This window comes from Peromyscus leucopus, chromosome 15 (assembly GCF_004664715.2).
Source record: "Peromyscus leucopus breed LL Stock chromosome 15, UCI_PerLeu_2.1, whole genome shotgun sequence".
NCBI classification, from domain to species: Eukaryota; Metazoa; Chordata; class Mammalia; order Rodentia; family Cricetidae; genus Peromyscus; species Peromyscus leucopus.
Genome location: NC_051076.1, coordinates 2,909,603 through 2,931,192, shown reverse-complemented (window position 1 = coordinate 2,931,192; position 21,590 = coordinate 2,909,603). Strand labels below are relative to the sequence as shown.

Sequence of the window (21,590 nt, the reverse complement as noted above, 5' to 3'; positions counted from 1 at the left end):
TTACAAAAGACTCATCAAAAAGCTACCAGCAAGTAAACTTGAATGACCCTGTTTTTCTTGTAAAATGTCTTCTGAAAGTCTGGCTCTTCAGCAAAACAGCTAAGCTCAAGCAAGTGAGAAAGCTGAAGTGACCTCTGAAGATACAATTTCAGGGCTATGAGAACTTCCACTGTCAGGGTGTGGTGCTCCCCACAGCTCTCTCAGCCATTGAGATAAAAATAAACTATTCCCTCCAGCAGGGCAGAAGCAGGGGCAGCCCTGATAGAAGTGGTCCTTAACATTATCAGCACCATTCACACAGGGCGCACCTGCCCACATCTAGCCTGGAGCTGCAGGATCAACTTTGAAGACAGAATCAGCTTGTTGCTGAGGCAGCAGAAACAGCTGTGCTGGCATTCCTATAATGATCCACAAAGCTCCCTTTAGGAACTCAAGCCTAAGATTTCATATTTCAAGAGCAGTTTCTCTGTGTTACAACATAAGATGGTCTTGTATGACAACAGTAAAGACTGTGCTTTAAAATTATTCATAAATAAGCAAAAATCAGGTAAGTAACTGTTGTCATATAGGCCCTTGGCTATTCCTTAAATAAATAGTAAAATTTATTTACTTCCTTAAAGTAAATACCTCTTCCACCTTCCTTTTTTTCTCCTGGGGAGGAACAGAACTTCTGGTAACTCCAGCAGCCTGAGCTTTGAAAACGTCCCCTGTTGATTTCTGAAAAAGAAAATTCAAAAGATTTTTACAGGTGATGGAAATTCAATTGTGATAAACAGAACTAAAACATTATTTTTATACCCAAGATACTTTCTAGCAAAGTTCTCTTTAATGGGACTAAAAACAATACCTCTTTCTTAGTTTGCTTTCCAGGCGGAGAACTACAGGTGAAGTCAGATAACAAGGCGTCTATAGCATCATCAGGTCCCATGGGTTTCTAGAGAAAAGAGCACAGAGTAACTCCTAAGAGCCAAACTAGAGATTAGGAGTCCAGAAAAGAAATAATCTTTGCATTCTTTAGATATCAAATGAGAAATGCTAATGAAATAACTAAGAAGGAAGCCTTGTTTGGAAGGCAGTGGGTGCGCCTCCTCCTTTTCCCTCCTTCTAATGTAGTTACATGTGGTTACATGTGCTCATACTACTAATAATTATTAGCATTTACTATATCTTTCTATCTTCTTGACCCCATCATCTCCACCTCCATACATATATATATATAGACAAGGAACAGTGAAACAGCCCCATGCCCACTGTCTTTCTAGGAATAGAAAGAAACATCTGAATGAGAGATTACCATGGTCATCACCTTCAGATACAGAATTGATAGGGCTTTTTCATTGTGAAGCCAGGCCCTCGTGCACACAATGCAAGTACTCTGCCACTGAGCTATAATTCCATTTTACTTTTAATTTTGAGACAGTATAATTTACCCAGGCTGGCCATGAGCTCAGCCTCCTGAGTGACTGGGATTATAGGTGGGGTTGTTCTATGCCCCCCCAAAGAAATATACACCACGGTGACATAGACCTTAGAAGACATGTACACAAACTCACAGAATCTGAAGGAGGTCCTGTGATCCCTTCCTTTTTCTGAAACAAAAATGAAAGAAGTTGAGAAGTCAAAATTAATTCTTTTGATTGATCAAAATGTATTCTCAGTCTATGATGAACTAAATTGTGTGCTCTCCCACTCATATGATGAAGTTCCGAAGAACCCCAGAATAGTACCTTATGTGGATATAGGATCTCTATATAAGAAATCCAGTGAAGCTAGGTCATTAGTGGGAATCCTTATCAAGTGATATTAATGTCCTTATGAAGAGAACAAATAGGGGCCAGAAAAACACAGAGGGAAGGTAATGTGAAAGGACTCATGGAGAAGACAGCTATCTATAAGCCTAGCAAGCAGGCCTAGAAGAGAGCTACCTCTCAGAGTTCTTAGAAGGAGCCAGCTGTTCCCAGACCCTAAGTGTGACTTCCAGCCTCTAGAAATAACAGAGAAATCTCTTGGTTAAGCTATCCAGTCTGTGATACCTTGTCAGGTTCCAAAAGGTTAACACACAAAGGGTACTTTTCAATAATAACAACTGTATATGCCCCATTCAATTTTCTAAATTTTGATATTGATATAAAATTATCTTCCAAGAAATAAATGGTGAAATAAAAGTGGAAGATAACTTACAGCCAGAAGTTCCCTGTACTCTGGAGGAATAGTCCCTTCTTTTATACCTAGTGCCTCAATGTAGGTAGAATCCATTGGGTCCTGGAATTAAATCACACATAAAGACATATTATGCAATTAATATGCTGAGAATGATATATGAAACCAAAGTACTATTCTAGTACTAATTTTCTGTAACTATTGAGATGAAAATAAATCATTAAGAAACTAAAACTGAACATAACCCTTAAGTTCTAATGGTATGCTAACAATTATTTAATTAGCTTGATAGATAGAACCCTGCACTTTAAGTTTATCATTTCCATAATTTTCTATTGAATTGTCTTTTTCTGTGTTTTTTATTCTTTATAAACTTTAGAAGTAAATATTGTGTTACTTTTGAAAATATGGTTTATTTCTAATACCATGATACATGTAATTTTTTATCACCTTTTAAAAACTAAACTGGAGCATATTTTAAAAATATTCTGCATGTAGGAATTCATAAACATTATACATCATAATTTTGCATGTTTTCAAATATAAATATAAATAGTATCATTTTGTTGCTCTGGTTTATTTTACCCAAAATTATGGCTTTATATTATATAAATGCATGATGAGGCCATTTTCCCTTTAGAAAAAGGAAGCACTGAGTAGCTTCCTATATTCTGTTAACCACATTGTTTCCAAATGTTCTGCGAGTTATCCTTCTCTGTATACACTAGTAACTCTTCCAGGCTTTCTCTCTGGAAGGGATCTATAACTGAAAGGGACACTTATCTTTAGTACCTAGTGCCTTAGCTGAGTTGTCAAACTTTTAAACTTCTGGTAGTCTGGTCACAAAAGTGGCACCACACCATGTGGCTTTATGTCATTTTCCTAATTCCTTGGTAGACCTTCATGCTATTTGTTCATTGTCCAAACAACTTTCTCTTAATTCTCTACTCAGTTGTCTTTTTCTCTGTTTATTGTAAACTTTAGAAACAAATATTTAATGGTATCTATTGACAATGTTTTCATCTAGTCTATATTTTTAATATCAGGAAACAAAAATTACATTACTTTTTAGAAATTAAGAATAGATTAACTTAAGATCATAAGGATATAAAACTCAAAATAAGTTCAAGTCCACTGCATCACATCTAAAGGACAAAAAACGAGACTTTCTGGCCTACTCAGTTGTTTCAGTGAGTGCTTGAGCACCATCAGATATTTTCTGAATCAATGCAATTGTGTAGCTGTCACAAGGCAGACTATTTCCACCCTCACCACTAAGTTTTGGTTTCTAATATCAGTGCTGATACCATCCTGCTTCTACATAATCAACAGAACATGAGATTGCCTCCTGTGCTTAACAGTCATGGCTTTACTTGCTTTCCTATTCATTGAGGATGAATTCTTGCTGGCTTCCAATCACATACCAAAACTATTGGTCCAGTGTATCGTGGATCATCTTTGATAGTTTCTTCAGGTTCCCCTAAAGTGTCTATCAGGTCATCTAAAGCAACATCTATGCCTGACTGGAAATGAAAGAGAAAGATATATAAATGTTATTTGGTAGATATATTATCCTTGATTTTTAACTACAAAACATGTACCAAATACTGTAATTTTTCCAAGCACAAAAATAATTAAAATTCAGTCCATTTTTATTATGAAGATGCAGAGTCTAGATTCTGAGTTGGAAAGACAAAAAGGCACATTAAGGAAAGAATAACCATTTCAAAATGTACCAAGTCATTAACTACAGCAACAAATTTATTAGTTCACAATGGCTACCAAGCCATTAAAATGGAAAAAAAAAAAATGCAAGGATTAGCTGTGTGGCACTTGTTGATTTTTAGTCCCCCAACTTCCAAGTTTCATACTACAAAATCTGTAGATAGCTCCTCTTCCAAATAAAATCTATTTTTAAAAATGAATTTTCCTGTATTTTCCCTTTCTTTATGAGCATTGTTGTTGATCACTTGCTTGCCCAAACATAGCTCTGAAGAGAAATCATGTGAGATCAAATGGCAAAGACATATGAACTGACAGTTTAGTCTGTCAACATGAACTCAATATATTAATGAGAGGCTTCTGCCACCTTGTTTTGTAGTTATGGATGACTCAATATGAACAGGCACCTGAAAATGGAAAGACCCTCACTACGGACCTCAAATCTAAAAGTATCACTGAAGATGACCACATTCTCATGATGGTTTTAGAACTCATCATTATTGATATATGTAATAGAAATTAGGGCCTATTAGCTTTAGACTATTTTTCCTTTTTAAATTATTGTTGTGGTTTCTTGGGGGAAATGGGATAGATTCAAAGAAGTACCTTATATTCTTTACCAATAGAGAGGTAATACAGAATACTTAAGACAACCCCCAAGATATTCTCACTCTAAAACCAAGTGACAGAAAGAGTCACTTTCCAAGTCTCAATATACATGCTGCTAAAGAACACATATTTATAGACTAGAAACTGTTAATAAGCTCTGTGTCCTGGAACTAGAGTTTCAAAACAGAGGCTTGTGCCATGAATTGGTATAAACAGTGTGAAGGCTGCACTTTCAACTCAGTCATAATTTCTTTAAACTCTAAGTCATTAAATTTTTCCTTAAAAACCACAAGAAATCAGGCTGAGACAAGCAGCAGAGGACAAAAGTGTGATGATGAACTGGCATGTGATTTCCATACCTTGCCAGATGGCTTGCTTAGTTTGGACTCCACTGGTGAAGCGGGCGTTAATGACTTCTTTTCTTTTTTCTAGTGGGGATTTAGAAGGACTTTAAAAACTTTCATATACCTTTATGAAACAGCACTATGATACAATGAAGATGAATTCAAATATAATAGCCTAGGTCATGCACTAGTCCCTTGATCTGCTCTGGATAGTCATGTTACATGTTTAGAACTATCACAAACATGAAGCCTATTTAATGATGAGAGAGAGAGGCTTGGAGAAATCAGGTTCATGGACGAAATTGGATGTGTCTGATTTGTGATAGACTAATTTAAGCCCATGACAAGTCTAAGGAAAGACAGGTAGAAAGGCGATTAGAATATTGTTTGGTATATGAAAGAGAAGGAGGTGGAAGAGTAGGGAGAAGAAAAGAAGAGAAGCGAGGCAGAGGAGGATAGGGAGGGAAAGATTGAGAAAGGGGAAAGAAGAAGGAAGGTGAAGGAGATGAAGCAACATTCCCTGGGTTGCAGAGCAAGAACAAAGCCATGGTCTGTACCAGGACTGCCTGGCCCTTTGTTCCCCATACTTGTCCTGGGCCTTGCAACCCTATTAGTTCTTTCTGAAGCTGCTACTTGCAGCTACTGTTCCCTGGGTCTTTACTTCCACTCATCAAGACCACTGTGTCTCTTGCCTTAGTATATCATTGTTCTTTTCTTAATTTTCCTCTCTCACCATTAATTATTGTGATTCCTCTCAAAGACATCTAGTAACTTTCTTACAACCTTCCTGCCTCTGTCCAGACAGTATCTCTGAGGAACATCACTGTGTCAGCTCTCACCTCTCACACCTGCCACAGAAAGGGAACATTCTGATTCTGTGTTTGTGCTCTTGCCCTGTCACCTTGGGCATCTCTTCTGCTTTGTTTCCAATAGCATATATTCTGTATGTTTCCGGCTTAGTATGGTGGTCTATGCCAAATTTTCTAGGACCAGGGACTAAGCTCTTGGCAGGAGCTTATTACATTGGTGAGGCTATTCTATTAATTTATGGTCATCCAGAGCCATGTATCATTTGAAAGCATCATATTTAGTAAGCAGATCCCAGGCTGCCTGCATTTGTACACCAGCAATGACATGCATGGCAGTTTGAGACTTCCCAGTCACTTCCCCTGTCCCTGGGTTTCATAGTGATGCGAGGACAACGATGCTACCTAACTAGGGGTTGTGAGGATTGTTAATGATACTTGAAAAGCACAATGTAAGTACTTGCTATACAATTAAATATTAAATAATCAACTGTTATGCTTTTAGTGTTGAAAAAAAGGTAGAAGTCAGAACCCCCTTCCGGGAGTCAGTTACCACCTTGTGTAGACACACTCACACACCTTCCTCTTCCTTCTTCCTGTCTCAATCTTTTCCTTTCTCTCTATCTCCATTATCTCCCTCCCCTCCTCTTTCTCCCTCTTCCATTCTACTTCTTCTCTTCTTCTGTGTACCGAACAATACTTTAATTACTTTGTTACATATCTTTCCTTAGGCCTGTCATATACATATTCAATCCAGTCCATCTTGAACTAGGCACCCTTTCTCCACATGAATTCTACGAGCTTCTATTGATTTTTGAAAGGTAACCAGAGGACAGCGCTACAAGGCCCCCACTCCACTCATCCCACTCATAAGGAGGCACTTGCTCTCAGTGTTGACTGTGCTTGGACCACATAGTGAGAACTTCCAAAGTCTTGTGTTATAGCACCTGTCTTATCTTACTTCAGTGTTATCAGCCTACTCATGCCAGACTCTGAAGCCCCAAAACATTGTACATTTTACTTTACCTCTGCCTCTTTGGCCAACTCCCTCCTGAATCTGAAGGTTCCAGCTCTGTAAAAACTAACTAGCTCCCCCTTCTGTTCTACTCTAAGCCCCACTATATAATTACTCACCAGCACCACTGAGACAGGCCCCAAGCAACCTTCCCCTCCCTGTCACTACCCACAAGCTCCACAGCATTCTCTCCAGCAGCCTTAACCTGTCTTTCTGGTCTTACTGCCGCCTCTGGACTCTTTGCTTTATGACACTGGAATGTGCTTGCACCCAGAACTGAAAATTTTCAGCACTTTGAAGTCTTTGCAAGCCTGGAATCCTGGCTGTCCTTCCATGCCTACCACAAAGGTCTATACCGTCTCAAAGTCCTGTGGATCCCCCAAGTCAGATGAAATCCACTCTTTTCTCACAAAGTGTCTCTCTATAGGAGTCTCTCTTATTCTGTCTGAGTTAAAGTTCCACCTACTTCGACACTAGATGGGATAGCCTGTAGCTAGCACGTTCTAAGGTCAATTATAAAATGCAACATACTAAAATAAGACAGCTCTAATTAATCCTACTGAGTTGAGGAATCAGTAGTAAAGTCAAATAAAATAACTTATGGAAAGGACCAGAATCAAGCCAATGCATAACAGAATTCCATTCAAACTTAGTAGAATCATTTAGCTTTTACTGATAACTTGGGCTGGTTTATACCTAGAATAAAACCTCAAATTTTGAATACATTTAAAAGAATTTGTTGTAACATATCTAGTCCTTAACCTTAAATCTACTCATTTGCAAATTAGATCATTTAAGTACACCCACAGTAACAAGACTATTCCAGGGGATGGTGGGGTCCTGAGGGAATATACAAATAATTTATTGCAAAAACCCATATGTGAGTGTTTCTACTTAAAAGTTTTTATGAGTTTGGTTAAAATAACGTGCCTGGTATCCCAAGATCCAAGAAAGCAAGATGTTTCAGGGTATGCGTCACACTTTTTACCTTTGCCTGTGACTTTCTGCACACTTCCAGACTGGCATCTGAAGCTCCTCCAAGGCTCTAAGGCAGGCTTCCTGGATTGGCCAGGACATCTACAATCATGCTAAGAGGGCTTGGCAAGCTATCAACTCATGCCTCTGCTGTGCCTCTGACTTAGTGTTAAGGCTGCTGATGCAAACATTCAAAGCTGAGTGTAATGTCTACTTACACACTTGTGAATGTTTTATGTCCTTGATTTCATACCTCTGACTCTGGAAGGCAGGGCCTGAACCAACTCACATTTTAATTCTTTTAGTATATCAGGCTTTGTATGCCAGGGGCCCAATAAGTATTTAACGGATATACACATTTCAAAAGTATTTTAGTATTTTTCTCTCTTTAAATTCCCAAAACATATCTTCTTCACAAAAATTCCTACACAGTGCCCATTATTTCTGAATGTCAGGTTGTCTGTTGTGTGCTTCTTAGAACAAGTCTGATAAGCAGGGAGGATCATGTTACATCTGCACGTTTGCTCACCTTGTCATCCACCTTGTCTGATGCTGCAGCCACTGTCACACCAGCAACCACACCCCCTCCAGCAGCAGGAGCATCTTGTGATTTTGTCTGAGAGCAAAGATAAGAGTGACAGGACTAAGTAAGTACCTTTGACTATGACCAAGATCATGAGTTTCAGCTGTCACCAAGCCCTGCCAGTTTGCTTTCATGGAATCACTGTCAAGAGAGTTTACTAGCTTCTTCTGCATGTGGTGCGATGTTGGGCACAACACAGGGCTGGGCTCAAGAGCCTGCAGAGTCCACTCAGGTTACACAGATGTGAAAACCCCATTGCACACGGCCAAAGAGGCAATGTGCTGTGGTAAACTGGATCCCACAAAGGAGTTGTAGTTGTTCCTGTCAACTGATGTCATCAGCTGATGACATGTGAACCCAGTGTTCCAGATAGTCTGACTTTTAAGAAAGGCTGTAAAGTGAGATTTTATGTGAAATGTCCTGACATCTTTTACCAGCATCTAATTAAAAATAATTTTGAGACCGTTAAAAATAATTTTCAACATTTTTAACCAAACAAGGAGTTGTATTTAACTCCCAAGTCATGTATTTGTGAACTCTGATATAAAATGCATTGTAAAATGGGCCTAGTTTCTATCTTCAAATGTTCTGAATGAGAAACATCTCAAGGATATTTCTTCTTCTAAGAGCAAAGTGCCTTTAACTGTATAATTACAGAATAGATTTCTGAGTTTAGGTTTCATGAGTTCTTCTTCCAAAAGATCCTAAAAATGCATCAGGACTTCTGTGTAAAAGCAGAGGGAGTCAGTCAAGCTGCAGTCTCAGGTGCTTTGAAGGTTGAGGCAGGAAAATTATTTGAGCCCATGGATTCAAGCATAGATGGGGTAACAAACACACACACACACACACACACATACACACACACACACACAGTGGAAGGGGAAAGGGAGAGGGTGAGAGACAGACAGACAGACAGACAGAGAGATGGACACAGAAAGACACAGAGACACTCAAACACACAGAGAAACAGAAAAGAAGAGACAGGGCAAATATGAACGAGAATGCAAGGCAATAGTTCTCTGACCCAAGTTTAGAGGGGACTAGGAGGCAGCCTCATTTCAAACCTTTCTGTTTGGGAGACACAAGAGTCTGCTACGTGAGCAGCATGAGAAGGCTGGACAGTACGTTTCCCTAAATCTATTTGCTGGCCTTACTCAGGCCCTCCATAATTCCACATTCTTTCAATGCATCTTGCAAAACCAGTGCAGAAACAGTACCAAATCATTACAATACCAAACACATCCAGTGCAACCCCACAGATTCAACCTTGGGCCAATAGGAGCCATATCCTAATAGTACACTGATATTAGTTGCTTCATATTTATCAAGCTCACCTTTGGTTCTGCTGATTTTTCTGACACCGTCTTCTCATTTGATCTGGAAACTGCTTTTTCTTTATGAGCATGCTTACTTCCTGTATCTGATGTATGCTTGGGAAGGTTTTGGGGCTGAAAGCACACACATATATTATTAACATGATGGTGGTTTAAAACAGCTCAAATATTTTTCTTTATAGAATAAGGGCTGTATATAACAGTTGTGTTTTTTGCAGTTGCGAACTGCACAAATATCAATTAGTGTGAAATAAATGCCATTGTACTTTATGTACAAAATCTGAAATATTGCAAATCCTCCCCAAACCATCATTAAGAATCACTGAACATGCCAGGCAATGATAACACACACCTTTAATCCCAGCACTTGGGAGGCAAGCAGACCTCTATGTGTAGCTAGAATTTTCCTGCCTTGCCCACAGTCAGGACAAATCTTTGTCACCCGCCAGTCCCACAGCTGCTCAGACCCAACCAAGTAAACACAGAGACTTATATTGCTTACAGACTGTATGGTCATGGCAGGCTTCTTGCTAACTGTTCTTATAGCTTAAATTAATCCATTTCCATAAATCTATACCTTGCCACGTGGCTCGTGGCTTACTGGCATCTTCACATGCTTCTTGTCTTGGCAGAGGCTGGCAGTGACTCCTTCTGCCTTCCTGTTCTTTCTTTTCTCCTCTCTGTTAGTCCTGCCTATACTTCCTGCCTAGCCACTGGCCAATCAGTGTTTTATTTATTGACCAATCAGAGCAATTTGACATACAGACCATCCCACAGCATCTATGAGTTCAAGGCCAGCCTGGTTTATAGAGCTAGTTGCAGTACAGTCAAGGCTACACAGAGAAAAAATATTACCTGGGGGGTGGGGGGGAATCAATGAACACTGCTATTACCACACGATGGCACTGGGTCAGCTGAATAAACAAGTTAGTCTCACAACAGAAACTGCTACACAGGGTCAAGTCCTAGTAAAAAACGCTTACCTCTGAGCCTTCCTTTGCCTTTCTTTCTTGGGACTTTTTCTCATGAACAGATGGCTGTTAATTTCAAAGAAGTAAAAACTGAATTAATGTATTGGAATCTATTATTTTTATAATTATATTGGTCCACGAATACAATTCAAACTAAACCACTCTGTCCTCAGGAGAAGCTCCAGGCATACACAGTATCACCAGTGACCTGCCAACAGTCTCCATTGATGGCAATTATCAGAAAAAGGAAAACTGAGTCTTTCCTATAGAAAGATGTCACCAAAGACACACATTTCTCTAAACTATGGGCTGCTTTGCATATTCCTTAAAACAGATCAGTAGTTGTCAGACTATCTACAAAGGCATCAAAAGATTAAGGTGAGCATTAAGTTTGCTGAGCAGTGATGTGCTCTCTGCCCCCTATGGAATTCATTTTGAAAATTCTCTGTCCACAGGAGATGAAATATGATCACATCCCCAAAAGTCCAATTCTATAGACATTTGGTAGATAAACCACAAGCACTGAACTATGGAACAGAAGACAACTTTCACCTAGTTGCTAAATTCTTCCCTCTAGAATCTACTATGCAAAGGCTGAAGGCAGGGCCCACTGATAGAAAGTCCCTTTACAGAATCAGATAAGCCTTACTTTTCACCCCATGGCCCTATCTATGTGTCTCTGCTTCCATGTTCCACTCAGGTCTCTGCCCTACAGAAAACCCTGTGGTCTTATCTAAGTATTTGCTTACACAGTTGAAAGAGTGAAGTGCAGTACCGCACTGAAGACAAAGATGTGCTGCTGCTGGCACTCTGGAATCACCTTTCTATGGAGGCAGAATGACTTTCAGAATGGAGAGCCAGGGAAGCAAAAATAGCTGTTCCCAGGGGAAAGGTCCTGAGTGACTCATAGCATCTTCACCATCCCAAAGAAGACTGTCAAGATTAATTCACTCTCTGTCATCCAAAGATCTAGGGCAGGTTCAGCACACTGCTGCTAGTGTTTCAAGCTACCTCTAACTTGCACTGTCCTTTGTCCTTTTAAAATATTAGTGTGTGCGTGCATGTGAGTGTACATGTGTATACATGCATATGTGCCTAGGTATGTTGTGTGTGTGTATGTGTGTATGAGTGTGTGAGTGCATATGTGTAAGCATGTGTATATGTGTATAGGTGTATGAATATGCATGTATATTTGTGTAAGTACATTTCCTGTGTGCACATGTATGCTTGTACACACATGTGTCATGGTAGAGTGGTAGAAGTTAAAAGGCAACTTTCAGGAATTGGTTTTCTCCTTCTGCTGTGGGTTCTGGGGGTTGAACTCAGGTGCTCAGGCTTACATAGCCAGCACGTTTATCTCCAAGGCCATCTCCTCTGCTTGACCTTTCCTCCTTTCTTTAAAAATATTCATTAAAATCTAGATTTGAATAAAATAACTTGTGAAATATTTTGTTTATAAAATATTATATATCTTTTTAACAATGTATGCATTTAATGTTGTAAATATTTTATATGCATTCTAAAAATGTATATTCAACAGAATAGTCAAAGTTATTTAAATTAGCTGACAAATCCCTTTACACATATAGGAAACTACTAATTAATTGTTACTAAAAAGGGTCAGAATAATTCACTCACAGACTTAAATTATTTACCTTACTTGACTGTGACTTCTCAGACTCTGTTTTCACAGCCTAAATTTAAAAAAATAAAAAAAGAAAAGTTAAAAAATAACAATGGAGATACTTTACTGAGATTGTAATAAGTTTTCTTCAACTAAGTAATTTTGCTATTACTATCAATATAAAATTTATGACTTAAGTTGACCACTCAGTTCAGCTATTACTAGTCATAAGGCAAATAACACTTTATTTCTTGTTGTGTGTATGAAGGATATACAAAGAGTTTTACTAATAACATTGTAGTAAACACGGAAGCAACATAAAACGTAAGTCTTCCTCCCTCAAATCCAAGGGTTGTCCTTCCAAGTTACTAATACAAGTTAATAATTTTTTTTATCTTTAAAATGCTTACCATAGATTGAGTTCAAAGTATTAAAAGAGTAGGATGGCAGCTTCGAGGCACAGAGAGCAGAGCAGTTATTTTTAGTACCAGCATGTGCTTAATGGTTAAGCCTAGAGGAAGCCTGTGATGGAGTCATGCTGTTACAGATGACTGTGGACTGGAATTACAGTGTGTGCTGAGAGGATGAAGTGACTAGTAAACAGAACTGCCAGGCACAAGTGAACCACATCACCTGTTTTCTGTGCCTTTTCTTGTCAGGCAGATGAGGTCCTTCCATTTGTTTGCAGACTGGAATGGCCTAACAGAAGAGCATATCCCCAAGAATGATTTCATGTTCATTCAAGATCCATTCTTCTAGCCTGACACATCTCCTCCACAAACACATATCTCACTCTTATGGGATTTAGGCACATAAACACCTAGTACCAAGCAAGTCTTTCAGGTTGTGTATGTTTTTTCATGAGGATTTCATCTACAAAATTAATTTTTTTAACTTTTTTTTTTTTTTTTTTTTTGGTTTTTCGAGACAGGGTTTCTCTGTGTAGCTTTGCGCTTTCTGAGCTCACTTGGTAGCCAGGCTGGCTCGAACTCACAGCGATCCACCTGGCTCTGCTTCCCGAATGCTGGAATTAAAGGCGTGCGCCACCAACGCCCGGCCCAAAATTAATTTTTAAGGTTACATCCTTGTGTAAAAACTATTATATTTCTATCTGTATTTCCCATGTTTGACTATGACAAAAAAAAAAAAGCCACAAGTGTCATTATCAGCTTTTTGAAATTCCATCCATAGTTTTAAAAACAAATTGGTAAATTATGTGTTATATTCCTGAGTGTAGAATTGTATTCTAAAGTTCTAAGCATGCTTCTAAAGGGCTTCTTGGTGCAATATTTTACAGACTTGGTGACCTGTCCAAATAAACAAAGAGAATAAACCTCCATAAATGCATACAACCAACACAGATGGAGGCAAGGTAGAAATCAGAACTTGATTCCTTTTTATAGACATTCCAAGGCAGTGACCACAAATCAGTCCCAATGTCTCCCGTAGCCTTTTCCCTTTTGGCTGCTTGAAGACGTCCACAAAACTTCAACTTAAATTGTATTATTTGAAGAAGCTAAGTAAAATACTGTTTTAATTTATCATGTCTGATGCTTTGTTGGTGAAGGTACAGTCATCTTCATGAAATGCCTCCTAGTTACACAAGTATTCCTATTGTTTGGGGGGGGGGAATCAAAGTTTATTATTAAATGTTTCTAAAGAAATTTGGGGTTCTTTCACACTGTGTCTTTGCTGATGAATTTTTGTTTACATTCCTCTGTGAATCTTAGTTTGCACAAATGTAATAAAGGCTAGCATTATCATAATTAAAATTTATTAAAAGCTTCAAATTCACAATTTGGTAATCAAGATATTGCTTGGGAAACCTTTAAACTACAATTAACACTGTGTATTCAGACTTAAGAAACTTCTAGTATAATGTACATTTAAATCAATAATCACAACAATGATTTTTGGTAGTAATGGTGCCAAAGTTAATCCTAATGGGACAAGTAATACATTAGGGCCTACCCATCAGATCACAGTTACCAGGAGTTTTCCTAAGTTCAACTAACCACTCAATTGTTAATGGGCGTGACTCACAGAGAAAATATTAATATCATACCTCTTTTCAGTAAATAATTCAAGATCTAAAACATCAAATAAGTGCCCAAAAAGAGTGAGTGATGGAGCTGGAGTTGTGTATTTAGTCACAGGGCTTCATGGTCTCTCCACTGGCCAGCAGTTCACTCACAGTGGGCATTGGCTTGGGACAGGCACTGTTCACCATTTGTTTCCTTATGCAGTCCTCTGAAATGGGTGCTATTATCCTTTTTCTTCACATTGTACAGATAAGGGAACTGAAGCAAAGAGGGACTGTTCAGTACTGCACTGGTAAAGAAACAACATTCTCTGATGTGCTGTCTGGCTCCAATGTCCATGAAGCACAGATTGTCAGGAATTACATCAGGACTACAACTTGTCTGACCTTTCATCCTACTATCAATGGTATGACAACCAATCTAACATTCCAGGGCAAGAAATACAGAACACAGGTCTAGACACACAACCTTCTTCATATATAGTCTGGCCTACTTGAAAAATGTAAACAAGACAAGGATTTGTAATTACTGTATCCCTGAATTAGCATATTTTCATTAAAAGCTTAAAGTATTTGCAGACATGAACCTATAAAACTCAAGATCCAGACATCTCCAGGAAGAGGTTACTACAACCATCACTGCATAATCATGAGAAACAGCAGAAGCAATGAAGATTCGATGATTGAGAGCTGTGTGATTGAAATACACCAAGGAAAGAAAATAGAGAACAAAACTAGTTTAAATCAGTCAATGGTAATACTTCATTACATGTGTCTCATTCTTTGTCCCAAGCCCTCTCGTCCTCTCCTGTGTTCCTTCCTGTGGGATGACCCATCCCTAACAGGCTTGAGCGCTTGAGGGCTTGAGGGCCAGACAGCCCAAACAAGTAATAAAGATACTTTCTGAGAGCCAGCCTGGGTCTGCCTGATGGTCTTAGCAACAACAGCTGAAACATGATCTGGAGATGACCTGGACCAATGAGAGACAGCCATGTCACACCAGCTGATGCATATTCATCAGACCTCCCCTCAGGGTGGGGTGGAGGGTATATAAGGTTTGCCTCCTCCTAAATAAACTGAGCTTGTTGTTTGGACATTCTCCCAGAGTCTGTATGGTTTGGCTCTGTGCTACTTGGCCCCCACCCCCAAAAGAACAACAGCAAGGTCCCTACTACACCTTCCTTCTTCCAAGGTTTTGTTTGTTTTGGCTGCCAAGAATTAGCATGATTGATGACTTGTGACGTTCAAGGATTGCTAATACATGCTCTGGAAACCATGGGACCTGGAAATAAGCACTAGCCCTCAGGCTGCAACATGTGATCACAACTGAGCAGCAGCTACATGAACCAAAACAATAGAAACAGCTCATATATCTGTCTTTCCTAGCCACTGATGGCAAATCTAATGGTGTTTTATTTTGCATTTTGTTTTGTATATGCTTCTTCTTTAGTCTTTTAAGATTAAGATAGATTGAAGCAGCTAAGGACATCCCTCAAAAGTATAGTATGTAGTTGCTTGCATACATGAAGCTTCAAGGTTCAATCCCCAACACTACAAATATATGTATGCATATTTGTATAAATGACTTTTAAAAATAATTGAACAAATGACAACTAATTAGTTACTGATAGTATAGTTAATATTTTAATATGATTAAGAAATCAATATAAAATACTAAATAAATATCGATATCAAATACTAAATAAACAGCCAGGGAAATACAAAATTTGAAGCTAAACTTTATAAAACTTAGGTAAATGGACACTCTCAGATATTTGCACAGTTCTAATTCAAGATAAGGCAAGAGGATCCCTAGTAGTAACTTCTTTGCCACATCCCCTGGAGCAGGAGACTGCTGAGGCATCATAGTGACAGGGGACACAGACAGCAAACATGAGCTGGAAGCTGTAGATAGAGCGATCTGATAATAATGGAACTGGGAGCTCTTAATGCAGTCAAATATGGGAATACACAAACAAACAAGTTGAGAACACTTTGCAAATGCCTCCTTTTTAATTTCTACCATTAAATAGTTCTAAGAAACAGCTTGAGTCTAAGTAACTAAGGTGGAGACACTAAGGCACCTTCAGTCATCTGTCAGAACTGGACTCACTCTTTGCAGCAACTATACTTCTTTAATTCTTCTGAAATTCCAAGGAATAAATATAAAAATAAATACCTAAGAGAGCTCTAAGGAGTTTGTCATAGAGACAATACTCTCCTCCATAACCCACATATCAGAAAGCATCTCAAACCATCAGTATCCTGTTCTTTTGCTTCTGTGGTCACTTAGTATAAGCTTTTTCTATTCTAAATGTCTACCAAAATATTACAACTGTTACCAAAAAGACAGAGTCCCTATTCATTCAGTTCCAGAGGAATATACTCAGAAAGATTATCTCCTTGCTCTTGAAAAATGTAATCAAAGGCAAAAAGTTCCAACAGTGACACTTTTGAAAGATTCTGAAACAATAGAAACCTCTTAGAGGAAAATTTGCACAAGATTCCAACTCAGGAAGAAGCTGCTGACTTCCAGATTGTGAGCTTCCTAAGCTAAGCAACCCATCTGTCAACAAGCATATTTTTCACAATCAACTTAAAGTGCATTTGTTCAGGCTTCCCCTTGAAGGTTCTTTACCTTAGCTTCTGTGGTACTCATACTGGGAAACTTGCTGGCTGCAGCAGATGAAGCTGGCACCTAGAAAGGAAACAAAGAGTCAGACTTGCCATAATCCCCACTGTACTGGCTGGTTTGTGTATCACCTTGACACAAGCTATAGAGTCATCAGAGAAAGGAGCCTCAGCTGAGGAAATGCCTCCTTAAGATCCAGCTGTAAGGCATTTTCTCATTTAATGATCAATGGAGGAGGGCCAGCCAATGGTTGTTGGTGCCATCTGTAGCCATAAGTTTTCTCAGGTCCTCTCAGGTCCAGTGTCCTGCCTGGCCCTACAGTCCTGCAGTCACTTATAAAATAATCACTCAGATGATTAATGTTATTTACAAACTGTATGACCCACGGTGGGCTTCTTCCTTGCTAGCTCTCTCATCTTAAATTAACCCATTTCTATTAATCTATGTTTTACCACATGGCCATGGCATTACTGGTCTGCTGGCATCTTACTTCTCCTTCGGTGGCAGCTGGCATCTCTCCAGACTCCACCTTTCTCTTTCTTGTCTCTCTCCTTGGATTTCCCACCTGAACCTAAGCTGCTTGGCCAAAGCAACTTATTTATTAACCAATGGGAACAACATATATTCACAGCATACATAAAGATCTCCCCCAGCAGCCATCCCTGGGCTGCTGGTCCTAGGTTCTATAAGAAGGTGGGCTGAACAAGCCATGGAACCAAGCCAGTAAGCAGCTGCTATCCATAGCCTCTGCATCAGCTCCTGCTTCTGGCATCCTACTCTGTTTGAGTTCCTGTTCTGACTTCCTTCAATGATGAACAGCAATGCCGAAGTGTAAGCCTAATAAACCCTTCCACCCCAACTTGCTTTTCGTCATAGTATTTTGTCATATCAATAGAAACCCTAACAAAGACACCTACTTAAAATTATCCTCAGCTTTTCTTCACACTGCCCCTAACTTTCCACCTTGGTTTTGCCTAATTTATTTTATCATGTTCACAACATGTACACAACTCCCAATATGTGTTGCCGGACATGGGATAAAAGTCTGTGACCAGATCAAATTGGCTCAGATTTAGAGTCTGTTATGTGCTACATAATATTAGGCAGTTACTGAGTTTCTGATCTTCAGTTTCCCACACACAACTTTTCTTCAGTAGATAACAATTACCTTGCAAGTTTATATACACAATTGTTTGGTAAACTTTGTTATAACTGTCAATACTATTTTTAAAAAGAATGTGCAGCGGCGTTGCGCACCCTTTATCCCAGCACTCGAGCAGAGCAGCGATCTTGTGAGTTCGAGCAGCTGGCTACCAAGTGAGTCCAGGAAAGCGCAAAGCTACACACAGAAACCCTGTCTCGAAAAACCAAAAAAAAAAAAAAATAAATAAAAAGAATGTGCACTTTGATACTTGTTAGAACCCTTTATAAACTTTGTTTAAATCCTAGCTGGCTCTGTTATTTACTAGTACTGTGACTTTAAGCCTCAGTTTTTCAGATATGTAAAATGGGACATAGTGTCTATTTCACAGGTTTTATAAGTATTTGCAATAATTGTGTAAAATTTCTGCCACATTATAAATGTTAACAAAATTACTAGCACATTATTCCTAACAGGACATAATTTGAATGTGAAGGAAGCCCCAAGTATATTTGAATACTTGGTCCCCAACTAGTACTTTTTAGAGAGCTATGGAACTTTTAGAAATGGACTCTAGCTGGAGGAAGTGGGCCATTAGGATGGCATGGTTAGGGGATAGACTATATCTCCAAACCCAGAAGCTAAAATAAACTCTGCTTTCTTTATGTAAATTCTTTCAGATATTGTATCACAGCCATTAGTAACTTATCTATCAACCTTATCTATCAATCACAGCCATTAGTATCTTATCTACCCATCTATCAACTCTCATCTATCTATCTATCTATCATAACAATAGAAGAAACAAGTATGTAACATGAATGGCAATTGTCCTTTTAATGCAATATAAGAAAAAGAAGATGGAAGATGGGTATAGAGAGAATGTATTGCTGTATATCTGTCTCATATAGAGCACAAGACTTAATAGCCCTCCTTTGGAATGCATGGGGGAGGTGGAGTCCTACAAGTGAATAATCTAAGCAGTGGGTAACACCTGAGCATATGGATGCATGTATGGTATTGAGTACTATTCCATTACTTAGCTTGTATCATTGTGATAATATTAAAATAGGCATTTATCATGTTGGCAAATACCAATCCAGGTTCACTTAAACCTTTTCACATTTGAATTCATTAGGATTTCCAGCTCAGGGATTCCATCTGGGAAAAAGCTGTCTACTTAACCAATCCACTGTCAGTAATTAGTTGTGACTATCAGGAAGATGGGAAAAGTCTATAATGTGGACCTCACTCTGTCTCCAATACCTGGCCCAGAGCCACTTCAGAAGCTATATTAAGAGCAGCATAAGCTTGTCACTGCTCTTCTCCCACTCACATTCCCATTCAAGGGGATGGTAGTATGACTCTGTTACTACCTGTTGCCCATGACCAAAATCACTTACCCACATGCATGCATCAACTAACACTATAGTTGAACTATGGTAACTTACAGATAGAAGACCACAGTTTTAGCACACTAACTTTTTGAACAAAGTCATATGAACTTACTTATTTCGAAGCACTCATAGGTAGCAATCAGGTGTGCCTTTCAACAGCATGAGCACACACACACACACACACACACACACACACACACACACACACACACACTGCAGGCACCAGAGTAACCGCTTTCACATTCCCTTTGGGATAAAAAAACATACAAAGATTTACCTTACAGCTAAATTAGTGGAGAAATATATGAATATCCATATTTTTTTGTTGAGAATAAAATTTGTTAGAGATTAAAGGGCTCATATGTAGGAAATTCCACCTTCACAATATGAAGGTAGAAATGTTCAAATTTCTAACCAAATTCAGTAAGTCCCTATTCCTTCAGTTGTTTTCCTCATCCATGTCAAACCAGCAGCAGGAACAAATTCTGTACATGAAAGTGCTTTTTATGATTAAAGTCTTTAGGCAAAGATTTAAATTAAAATTTTATTTTAATTAATTAATTTATTTAAATGTTACTATTATTATTTATTTTATTTGTATGAGTATTTGCTTGTATGTAAGTATTTGCTATGTACAAGCCTGGTGTCCAGTGGGAGTCAGAAGAGAATATCTTGTTCCCTGGTACTGGAATGATAGCTAGTTGTGAACCACCATGGGTGTGCTTAGAATTGGACCAGGATACTCTGCAAGGGTACCAAGTACTCTTACCCATGGAACCATCTCTCCAGCCCATTAAATATTAATTTTTAAACATATAAATTTATTAAACTGTTTACAAAATCATATATCTTCAGGTTATTCCTGCCTAACTAATATTGCATTAAATAATCCCTGAAAGTGAGCCTCACGTCCAATAATGGAGACATTCAAAGGCCCACCAAGAATAATCAAACCTCTCCATATAGAAGCTACAAATAAGTATGGTCATAACAGGACGTTTGCTTAAGGCATTGGCTCCACCTGTCCTCAGCATGGAGTCCTCCATGGAAGTTTCACATTAAGACATGTCACGTTTTCCAAAACTGAAATACAAATGCTGATTCTCAGGGACTGGGGCAAGGGGAAATTATGCTACCCCATTGACCTGCTCAACTCTGGGTTATTGCATCTTGTTCAGCTCTTATTCTAGAAGTGAAGGTAAAGAATGTTTAATGTTTATTATCTCATGTAAAGGACTGAATATGTTTTCATTTTGTACCACTTGAGTTGCCAAGCATGAATGTAAATAACAAGTGAAAAGTTAACTCCTAGATTTTTAAAGGATGTGAAGCTTAGCAATGAATGACCTTGTTAAAGACTAACATGTAGACTTTAAACAGATGAGAAAATGGAATCTCATGTCCAGGAGTAACCACAGTTTCCTTCATTTTATGTGGAAAAAAATGTGTGTACCTCTGTAAAGTTCTAGGGATACTGGGGTGAGACAGATTGATATGCCTCTGAAAGGTAGAGCCTAGCCAGGGTTGGCAAGAGTTAAACAATCACTCCAGCAAATCAGTGTCTCATGAAAACTCCGACCATGAAACCATAGCAGAGGACTGCTGAGACAGGTGATTCTGAAGGTATGACAGATTATATGGTGGCATAGGACAAGGAGGAACCACAAAGGCAAAAGGCCAGTGTGATGGTTTGAATAGGTATGGCCCCCACAGACTCATGTGTTTGAAGGCTTGGCCCACAGGGAGTAGTACTCTTAGGAATTGTGGCCTTTTTAGAGTAGGTGTGGTCTTGTTGGAGGAAGTGTGTCATTATGAGGCCTCATATATGCTCAAGCTGCGTACACAGTCACTTCTACTGCCTGGGATCAAGTTGTACAACTCTCAGCTCCTTCTCTAGCACCATTTCTCTTTGCACTCCACTGTGATAACAGTCCAGCAAATTAAATGTTTTCCTTTACAAGAGTTGCTGTGGTCATGGTGTCTCTTCACAGCAATAGAAACTCAAACTAAGACACCCAGGGAGATGCATCCTTAAATAAGGCATGCATAGCTGTATATGTCAGCACCAATGCAAGTCCACCTGTGTCCCTGTACTACAATGCTTAGCACCATTGGTCCACAGAATGTCAAGGGGCTGCCAGTTTTCAAGTATTCCCATACACTGAAATGCCTCCATGGAGCTAGCACTGGGTGTCAGACCAGAATGCAGCTGAAACAACACTTGCCCTTCCAAATA

General features: G+C 38.9%; 1 protein-coding gene across 10 annotated transcripts in view; it reads right to left on the bottom strand.

Moving 5' to 3' along the window:
* The window catches only part of Cast (calpastatin), a 101,336-nt gene that overhangs the window by 32,483 nt on the left and 47,263 nt on the right, over window positions 1–21,590 (bottom strand). For 7 of the 10 annotated variants that reach the window (XM_037211097.1, XM_028894009.2, XM_028894014.2 and 4 more), the window contains 12 exons: window positions 16,823–16,882; window positions 12,777–12,842; window positions 12,175–12,213; window positions 10,532–10,585; window positions 9,549–9,662; window positions 8,161–8,247; window positions 4,851–4,919; window positions 3,585–3,683; window positions 2,182–2,262; window positions 1,554–1,589; window positions 848–934; window positions 628–717 (listed from right to left, as the gene is read on the bottom strand). In XM_037211097.1, coding sequence (XP_037066992.1) covers window positions 628–717; window positions 848–934; window positions 1,554–1,589; window positions 2,182–2,262; window positions 3,585–3,683; window positions 4,851–4,919; window positions 8,161–8,247; window positions 9,549–9,662; window positions 10,532–10,585; window positions 12,175–12,213; window positions 12,777–12,842; window positions 16,823–16,882 — 882 coding nt within the window. The remainder of the gene's footprint in view (window positions 1–627; window positions 718–847; window positions 935–1,553; window positions 1,590–2,181; window positions 2,263–3,584; window positions 3,684–4,850; window positions 4,920–8,160; window positions 8,248–9,548; window positions 9,663–10,531; window positions 10,586–12,174; window positions 12,214–12,776; window positions 12,843–16,822; window positions 16,883–21,590) is intronic. The other 3 variants (XM_028894012.2, XM_028894016.2, XM_028894017.2) reach the window with 1 other exon arrangement.